This window comes from Brachionichthys hirsutus, unplaced genomic scaffold, assembly GCF_040956055.1.
Source record: "Brachionichthys hirsutus isolate HB-005 unplaced genomic scaffold, CSIRO-AGI_Bhir_v1 contig_464, whole genome shotgun sequence".
Classification (NCBI taxonomy): Eukaryota; Metazoa; Chordata; class Actinopteri; order Lophiiformes; family Brachionichthyidae; genus Brachionichthys; species Brachionichthys hirsutus.
In genome coordinates this window covers 27,265-35,915 of record NW_027180664.1, presented here as the reverse complement: position 1 = coordinate 35,915, position 8,651 = coordinate 27,265, and the positions used below count along the sequence as shown (strand labels likewise).

Sequence of the window (8,651 nt, the reverse complement as noted above, 5' to 3'; positions counted from 1 at the left end):
CATAGGCGATGTTAGAGAAGGTTTTTTAAATATATTCTGTGAGTATTAGGCATCAAGGGAGGGTCCCAGCAGCAGCAGTCTACGTGCCGGAGGTCCCGTGTGGGAGATGGAAAATAGCAGATTACTCTCAGGCAGAGAGGCGGAGTGAAAGTGCACACGTGGACGTCTTAGACCGACATGAGCTCCAGCCAATCACAGCACAGATTGATGACGTACCTCATCTCTGTCATCCAATAGGATAGTTTTATTGGGATAGACGCGTAAACTGCGTCGACTTGGAAAAACTAAGAAAGAAAGGGGTTGGAGAGCCAGTCTGGTTGGGAGGCTGCAGGGACTCGATGGAGTTAGCTGCTGCGGGAATAATATTTATTGAATGAGAACATGAGACTGTTTTGATTGTTGTCTGATTCATCCTCTTCTCATCTGCAGGAGCTTACTTTGGTAAGAGACGCCTTTTATTTGTTTTACTATAAAGGAATTCTAATGTCCTGTAGTTCAGTTTCTAAATTCATGTATATACTAGTCTAACTGGTTGTTACACAAAACAACTACATTAAAACTTTCACATATACAATTGTACATACACTAAGTTTTTCCCACCAGGCTTTAATACTTCATATCTTCAACTTTGCTCACTTTTAGCCCACATCTCTCTTTTGATCCGCATCAAATGATCTTGAACACGTTTTACGCGTGTCTTTGATCACTTTTATCAGCTAGGCAGCTAACTTTATATATAACTCTTTACTCAGCTTTACAGTCTTTGTATATACAGTATATATATGGATATTTATTAGAGATAAAATACATTTATTTTAAAAATGGCACTTCCATCCTATCATCCTTGGCGTTATTTGATTCATATAATATAAAACGAGTGAAACATTTTGAGGGAGTATTCAGGTTAAAGATGAACAGATACGGTAAGTACATCACAGACTGCTCAAAAATGTTAATAATGATAAACAAGAAATGATACATGCAACAAATAAGCAGTAGGCCTCGTAGTTGTAAAATAAAGTATTGATTATAGGTAGAATGGTGTTTTGGATCATCATTATTAACACATATGCATTCGTTAATTATTCGGTCAGGGTTGGGCTGGAACACAGTACACAAAAGTTCTTGTTTATGTCGTTTTGTAATCAGCCTGAAACCAGAGTGTTCTCTATCAACACTGGCGAGACATGAAGTGGTGATTGCCATGGCAACCAAAGCGTTTTCCTCTGTCTGGAGAGGGTGAACTGGCACAGATGAGCTCGGTTTAACATCTCAAACGATCGCTCCTTAATGAATGTTGTCCCTCAAATGGTTTTTGTTGCTGGGCAGAATATTGTCATCTCCATCACAAAGATCCATGCACCTTTTCTTTCCCCCTCCATTGATTTCACTCCTTTTTTCCTCTCTTTTATTCTAATTATATGAAATCTTGTTTAAGCGTGATCCTCTATTTGGTTTGTGATGGGGCAATAGCCCAAACACGCAATAATTATGTGCGATTATGCTGCTGAACTAAATTACAGGCACTTGGACTGTTTATGCCAACATATCTCTCTCTCCATAATGTCAGACAGGCATGCCAAACATATTGCATAAACACGGGAAGAACTTTCTGATGTAAATCTTATGTTTATATTCATGCATTTGCAACATTTATTACTAATATTTCCACCGGAGAGTAAAGCCATGACTCCACTTTTTATTATTACTCTGCTCTGAGGCATTTATCCACAACTGTTTGTTGGTTGTTCCTCCTACATTTTAGGCGCCGTGAGTCATGGGAAGCTTCAAGGGTCACGCACTCCCCGGAAGCTTCTTTCTGGTAGCCGGGATCTGGTGGACAGGAAAACACTCACTCTGGCACGCCACCCGCAGGAACAAGAATATAGGGTCCAGTCGCCTGGCAGGCAGAGCCCTGCAACGCCGACTGGAGATCCTGGAAAGCTCCATCGTACTCATCTTCTCTTTGGTTGGTAAGTATGTGAATAAAAAATGAGCTATAGGAAGAATCCAGTGCATAGGATTTAATCACAACACAAATGTATACAGTGTTCGCCCTTCTGAGCGTTTGTTCCACTGTGCTCTGCAGGAATACTGGCAGAACAGTTTTTATCAAATGGGCCAGGATTCCAGTTGTATGACTTTACAGAGGGACACTGGGTGTTTCTGATGAACTGGCAGCATTCCACCATGTACCTGTTCTTTGGCCTGGCTGGGGCCTTGTCTCTGATCGTCCACACCACAGAGGCCGCTCCGCTGGCCCTGGACAGGTTAATGCTGGCGGTCGCCTTCTTTAATGAAGGTGAGCCACTCACCGTTTTGTTTTTGTTTGGACTGATCTGAGCCCACGATGAGCTGGCGTCTTGTCCGAGGCATACCCGCCTCTCGACCGTCGTCAGCTGGGATAGACTCCGGCAACACCAGGTGACCCACAGGGAGGATAAAGCGGCTGGAGATGAGACGATTCAGGTCATCTCATCTACATGAAAAGGGATTGGATAGAGCAAAAGCGACGAGCTGCCATGTAAAACAGTCTGATAAACAAAGCAGCTTGACAAATATACAAAAAAGATTTGTTTTGTACTTTGTTTTGTACATTTGTCAAGCACACAAAGTGAACATCTTACCCAAGCATTATGTTCAAGAATGCATAGCTTAAAATAAAATTATAATTTTACATATGCAGGTCTTTTTGCAAATGCAGTTTATTTTCAATAATGACACAGACATATATAAAAAAGCGGCATGTATATGAAGGACAAAGGAAACAGGAGCTGGAAAAAACAAATGTCCTCGACTAAAGCAGTCTATTTTTCCATTGATGGGTATCTCTTTGTCTTGGCAGGATTTCTGTTCTTCTACCACGTCCATGGCAGGAGTATGCTGGATGTCCACGTACATCAGATCCTCCTGTATACCATCTTTGGCAGTGCTCTCATTGCCTTCCTGGAGGTTTTCCATCGAGGCAACATTCTGCTGGAGCTCCTTCGCTGCACCCTCACAGTCCTGCAGGGGAGCTGGTTCTGGCAGGTAAATCTGAACATGTGCATATTAAATGGTTAAACCTGGGCCGTACAACTCCTGATGCTGCTTTGGCTACAGATTGGATTTGTGCTGTACCCTCCCCATGGCCCTGAGTGGGACCTAACCGATCATACCAACATGATGTTCGTCACCATGTGTTACTCCTGGCACCTCGCCTTTGCCTTGCTCACCGTGAGCGTTCTCTATTGCACTGTCAGCTGGTAAGAACCTTTTTGATCTCGCAAATTCATCTACTCAGGATGTAAGTCTCTCACACTATTGTGCTTAGCTCTGTGTTTTGTTTGTGTTGCCTGTAGTGTGGTTCGCTCCAGATTGAGGAGGACTCCTCCAATGGAAATGGGACTTCTGAAGCCCAGAGAGAGGGATCCAGAGTCAGAAGATGAGATTTTATGAAGAGAACACTCCCACTGATAGTTTTCACAGTACAAATCAGGGATAAAATGTTTACTCGCAATGGTAAATGCTATTTATTTTATTTAGCTGATGCTTTTCATATATACTGTCGTTTTATTTGTATTGATTAATTTGCACACACTGTAATTTAACATTTTTGTTTTCATTTCACAATATTACAAAAGTTAGACATTGGAATTTTTAGTATAATTATTTACGTTCAGGTTTTGCTATATTATAATAGATATTGCTGTTGTTAATGTGTGCCTTTAATTTTCAATTATGTAACACTTTATGTCATTATAAAAAAAAACCCGTATAAGAGGACTACCTGTTGAATTCACGCCTTAACCTTAAACAGTATCTGATGACCAAAAACATACAGTTTGTACAATGTATGTCGATAATAAATGATTTTACTGTTGCCTATGAAAGATTAAAATCACGTTATATTATATGAATTCCAGATGAACGTTACGTTTCACCTCATCATCTCATCCAGAAGTAGGAATGTTGTTGTTTTTCTGTTCAGCGCCTCCTGTTTACTCAGGACATAAGAACACGCATTCAGTATCACGACTGACGTAAAAGAAAAGATCGTCTGTGTTGAAGCAGACCAATCACTTTTATTAAAAATGTCCAACCCCGTCAGTTTTGATCTACGATTCTTCAAATCGCTGGTTAAAAGTCGGTACACGAGAAACGCGCGGCGGTGGAGCCTTGTGATCGGATTTGGGAATCGGATGTGTGAAATGCTTATGAAAATGCAATTCAGGCTTCTTAACAAAACACAGAAAAGCATTACAACCGATAATATAAAGTTTCTATTTGCAGTTAAAGTTTCGGTGTATTGATTTGTATATATTTTTTTGTCTACGACTTATCCTGGGTGGACGCGTCCTCCGCGCGTCGTCAGCTGGGCTCCCCGATTTATGAATTTATTTTTATTTTTATTTTTTAAACCTGGCTGTTATAGCTCTTTCTTTTAATCACTGCAATATTTCATAGGGATAGCGCAAAAAACAACAACAACAGCACACAATTGATTAGAAATGGGTGGAATACAGTTTCATATTTATTGTCATAGAATATAATAAAAGCCATTCTAATCCGGATAAACCCGATGAGCGTCTCCCAGTTGTGTGTCGCCGAGTTAGATTGTCTTTTAAATTGGGATCAGAGTGAGACCTCTGTAGTCTTTTATTTGCACAGGTAACCTCACCTGACAGCCCAGAGCGGCCTCGCAGGAGTCACGTGACGATGACGAGGACGTCTATCCGCGTAGAGATAAGGAAACGGGCTAATTTTCCCACCTGTCTCCCGGAAACCATCATCAGAGATCTCCAACCATGGATAAATTGAAATCAGTTTTAAGTGGCGAAGAAGCGCGCAGAGAGGATCGAACCGTCATAGAGGTAGGGAATAAAAGCAGCGTCAGCTGGACGTCTGTTATTGTCTCAGCCTCACAGGAAGCATTAACGAACCTGAATGAATCTGTGTGGCACAGACTGTCAATGAAGCCTCCTCTCTGAGCTGGGCCACACGCGTGAGGGGATTCATCGCCTGTTTCGTGATCGGGGGCTCCTGCACCATTTTGGTAAATGCCTATAATTATAATAGATAATCTGTTGCTGCTGCTGCTGCTGTGTTCCACACAACGAGGAAGCGCACAGGGAGCTCCCATGTGGCCTTACTGGTTCTTCTAGCCCTGAGGAATGTTGAATTTTGCTGTTCGTTCATTGTCGGCTGAAGCCTGGAGTCGGATCGTGTCACCGACCAGCCTCATGTCTGTGTTACAGGGAGTGTGTATGCTCTTCATCCCCAGGATTGGCCTCACGCTCTTCATTGTGTTCTACACCTTTGGGAACATATGTGCTCTGTGCAGGTAAATATCCACAGCAACGAGAACTCGTCAGATTCCAACAGTTCATTGTGCTTCCATTTATTTATAAAATAATTATAATAATTTCTATCCATGTTTAAAAAATAAACGCCACGGACACACTTTCCATTTTTGTTAGGTGCACCTCGTTTGTACCGGGTTGGACCCGCCGTTTGCTTTCAGAACTGTTTAATCCATTGTGTTGCAAACATTCCTCAGATTGCATCACATTGCTGCAGATGTGTCAGCTGTGCATCCATGATGCAAATCTACTGGAAAGCCACATCCCAAAAGTTCCCTATTAGATCGAGCTCCGGTGACATTGGAGGCCATAGAAGTACATTCAACTCGCCGTCATGTTCACCAAACCAGTTTGAGACACGGCGCGTGGTTTTTTAATGCAGTGTTGTCTAAGGATGATATTTTGTCGGATATTTCCATAACGATATTTCCATAACGAAGTGCATGTTTACACCACGTAGGACACATAACGCTCAGTTCTTCATTTCCACACACTAACCATAAATGGAGCCCGACACGTATCAGACCGATGCACGCTAGGATGAGTCAGGTTGACAGTTAGCCTGTTCCAGAGGGGAGGGTGTTAACCACCCACTGTGAAGAGCACCTAATAAATATATTCATGCTACAACCCTTGACTCATCGTTGTCCACACGTCTCTCAATCGAGGTAAAAGAACCGAAGAGAGATTCTAGCATGAATGAAAATCTCTTAACGGGTTATATTATGGTCTGTAGATGTTGAAATCCTAATTTCCTGCAATTGTGTGTTGAGAAATTGTTCTTATATTGCTGGACTTGCATACATTTTCATTCATTGATGAGCCTGTTGAGGATCCAATCGGGTGTTTTTGAGCATTGCCAGAAGTTCCAGAGGTGGCTCTGTAGCTACGCGTTGTTTAATTTGGTGTTCTATGTTTTGCCAATAACCTGATAAATCAGGACAGCTGAACTGTGAGGTCATTCAGCAGGGTCCAGCACCGATCTGAAGTCCTGTTAAATTTTGATGGATAGCAGCTTGTATTTTACATCGGCCTTTCTACGACATGTCCAATCATCAGAATCAATGCAGGCAGCATGTTAACACGTAATATTGTCTTTTAAAAGCATTTCCATGTTTATTCCATGACCCTGTCCAACAGCACCATGTTTCTGATGGGGCCTGTGAAGCAGTTAAAACGGATGTGTGACAAAACAAGAGCACTGGCCACCACAATTATGATTGTAAGTGTATAAAATCAATGATGGTTTTACTTTTTACTCTGTTTAATGCCTCTAAAGCCGAATTAGATTAATCCCCAGTCTAATGGGACACTGAAGGAAAATGATAAAACTTGTTGTGTAAGGAGAGAGATTCAACCTGCTTAAGTCTCTTTAAATGTTATCCAATACGCAATCTAAAATGTAAATTTAAATGGTCAAACCCCAACCAGCATGTCATAACATCATGTTTTTGTTTCTTTCTTCATTGTGTTCTGTAGACGTGTCTTGTGTTGACTCTCTGCGCAGCATTCTGGGTCAGTGAGAGCAGAAACGGTTGTGATCACTGCTAACTCTTAAGAACTGAATATAGTGGAGATGTGTCCTTCAAACAACAATGATTTATTTTTTCTTTCTTACAGTGGAAAAACTTCGGACTTGCTTTGTTTTTTGTTATCTTGCAAATCTTGTCATTTTCCTGGTGAGTCAGAATTTCTCTGCTTGAATTTTAGTCCTAAATGAATGAAAGTTCTGAATTTTTAGTGTGGTTTTTTTTGCAGGTACAGTCTGTCGTACATCCCGTTTGTGAGGTATGTTATTTTGGACACACCACATATATATATATATATATATATATATATATATATATATATATATATATATATATATATATATATATATATATATATATTCAGCTTCAGAATTGTTACGGAATCAAAATGTAAATTTAAGCTTGTCTGGATGAGTGAACTTTGAAATATTTTCCAGGGAGGCTATACTGAGGCTGGTGGCGGTCTGCCTGAAGTGAGGTCCTGTCATTGTGTGCCAGATTCTGGTTTGATGAAGTGTTTTAACAAAAGTGCAGGTCTGTACCTGAAGTTACAGAAACGGGTCCCGGTTCTGTTTCAGAGAGTCTGGGACTCTTCCCGCTGCAGGTTCCTACGTTACAGTTGTTTTCTCTCTCAAATGTGTGTTTCATACACTGCACTTTAATTTTTGGTAGGTATCAATTACTTAAGCCAAATTTATGTGTGTTGATTATTAATGTGTAAATATTTATGATAAATTAAAGTGTTAATGGTTTGTTAATTAAATTATAATGGAGTTATTTCCAATAGCGAGAAGTTAAAATAAAATGGCGCGGCCTCGACGCAAACTAAATCAGGGAAGTTTCAAGTGACTTCGAAGTGACGTGGATTTAAATAGACATGTCTATTTGAAAATGCAAATCAACAGATGTCAAATGGAATAATATTATATTCTGTTTTATTCAGCATCATTTAATGTAACATGCTTACAAGAACATTAAAACATTTTGTTTACCCTCTCTTTCCTTGAATATTTTGCTATTTTATTCTTAAATGTTGCTCACTGGACAAAGATTTTTCAGGAGTTATATTTGGGAGCATGACCAAAGAGCTTGGGTTTCGTAAATTCTGTCTAGTAGGCAGCAGCACTAGAGACTCCTGTTCAATGTTCCCTCTCATTTTTCATGCGTCTCTGAGCAAACTGCACACAAGCTCCCTGAGCAGTCCCTTGGACAACTTTGAGCAACATCATAATAATACATTTTATTTTAAACGCACTTTAAATTTGAAAGCAAATCTCAAAGTACACAATAGTGTCAAAATAAATAACATAAAAACAAGCGATGGAAAATGGCACGGAATGAATTTTTACGTGTTTGTTATTTTCAATTTAGGTTGGATTTTCTTTCGTGCACAACTTTTCGCTGCGCGAAGACCGTATCAGCTGTGCGTAATTACGCACAAGCGCACCTTAGAGAGAGCGTTGCTCCTGTTGACATGACATTTTATGATGAATGAATTTCACACAATTACTAAGGCAAATCTTTTAATATATTGTGAGACCTCCATTCAAACACAGCACCAGTTGTGTATTCGTATTTGTCTTTTGTTTCCATTATAACATTTGATTTTTAATTTTAATTTTTAAATGTGACCGAGGAAAAATAAAAAAGAATATTACGTTGCGTGTTCTTGTTCTTGTATGATACTTAATTAGACTTCTCATGGAGAAATATAAAAGGTGTAGATAGATCATACAGTAGTTAAGTCCTGTACAGTAATTCGCAGGACCTTTATTTGCCT

General features: G+C 40.1%; 2 protein-coding genes across 3 annotated transcripts; both read left to right on the top strand.

The window, feature by feature from the left end:
* The first annotated feature begins 356 nt into the window (after positions 1-356).
* LOC137916352 (transmembrane protein 45A-like) lies at positions 357-4,038 on the top strand. Its single transcript, XM_068759396.1, has 6 exons — positions 357-441; positions 1,766-1,973; positions 2,090-2,302; positions 2,846-3,030; positions 3,103-3,245; positions 3,342-4,038. The coding sequence occupies exons 2-6, from the start codon at positions 1,778-1,780 to the stop codon at positions 3,436-3,438; spliced, it is 834 nt and encodes a 277-aa protein (XP_068615497.1). The 5' UTR covers positions 357-441; positions 1,766-1,777; the 3' UTR covers positions 3,439-4,038.
* A 684-nt stretch (positions 4,039-4,722) lies between these two features.
* On the top strand, positions 4,723-7,861 carry LOC137916353 (vesicle transport protein SFT2B-like). 2 transcript variants are annotated; one of them, XM_068759397.1, is made up of 8 exons: positions 4,723-4,853; positions 4,946-5,035; positions 5,238-5,323; positions 6,483-6,564; positions 6,822-6,857; positions 6,963-7,021; positions 7,101-7,130; positions 7,309-7,861. In XM_068759397.1, exons 1-8 carry the CDS (start codon positions 4,788-4,790, stop codon positions 7,346-7,348), a joined length of 489 nt encoding a protein of 162 aa, XP_068615498.1. In that variant the 5' UTR covers positions 4,723-4,787; the 3' UTR covers positions 7,349-7,861. The 2 variants fall into 2 exon arrangements, with proteins under 2 accessions (XP_068615498.1, XP_068615499.1); XM_068759398.1 differs by lacking the exon at positions 6,822-6,857.
* The last annotated feature ends 790 nt before the right edge of the window (positions 7,862-8,651 follow it).

Bases quoted from the DNA above. Each gene is read 5' to 3' on its own strand.
- LOC137916352 (XM_068759396.1), top strand. From the start codon at position 1,778: ATGGGAAGCTTCAAGGGTCACGCACTCCCCGGAAGCTTCTTTCTGGTA. The intron at 1,974-2,089 runs GTAAGTATGTGA...TGTGCTCTGCAG, and splicing joins ACTCATCTTCTCTTTGGTTG to GAATACTGGCAGAACAGTTT. The intron at 3,031-3,102 runs GTAAATCTGAAC...CTTTGGCTACAG, and splicing joins AGGGGAGCTGGTTCTGGCAG to ATTGGATTTGTGCTGTACCC.
- LOC137916353 (XM_068759397.1), top strand. From the start codon at position 4,788: ATGGATAAATTGAAATCAGTTTTAAGTGGCGAAGAAGCGCGCAGAGAG. The intron at 5,036-5,237 runs GTAAATGCCTAT...TCTGTGTTACAG, and splicing joins GGGGCTCCTGCACCATTTTG to GGAGTGTGTATGCTCTTCAT. The intron at 7,022-7,100 runs GTGAGTCAGAAT...TTTTTTTTGCAG, and splicing joins CAAATCTTGTCATTTTCCTG to GTACAGTCTGTCGTACATCC.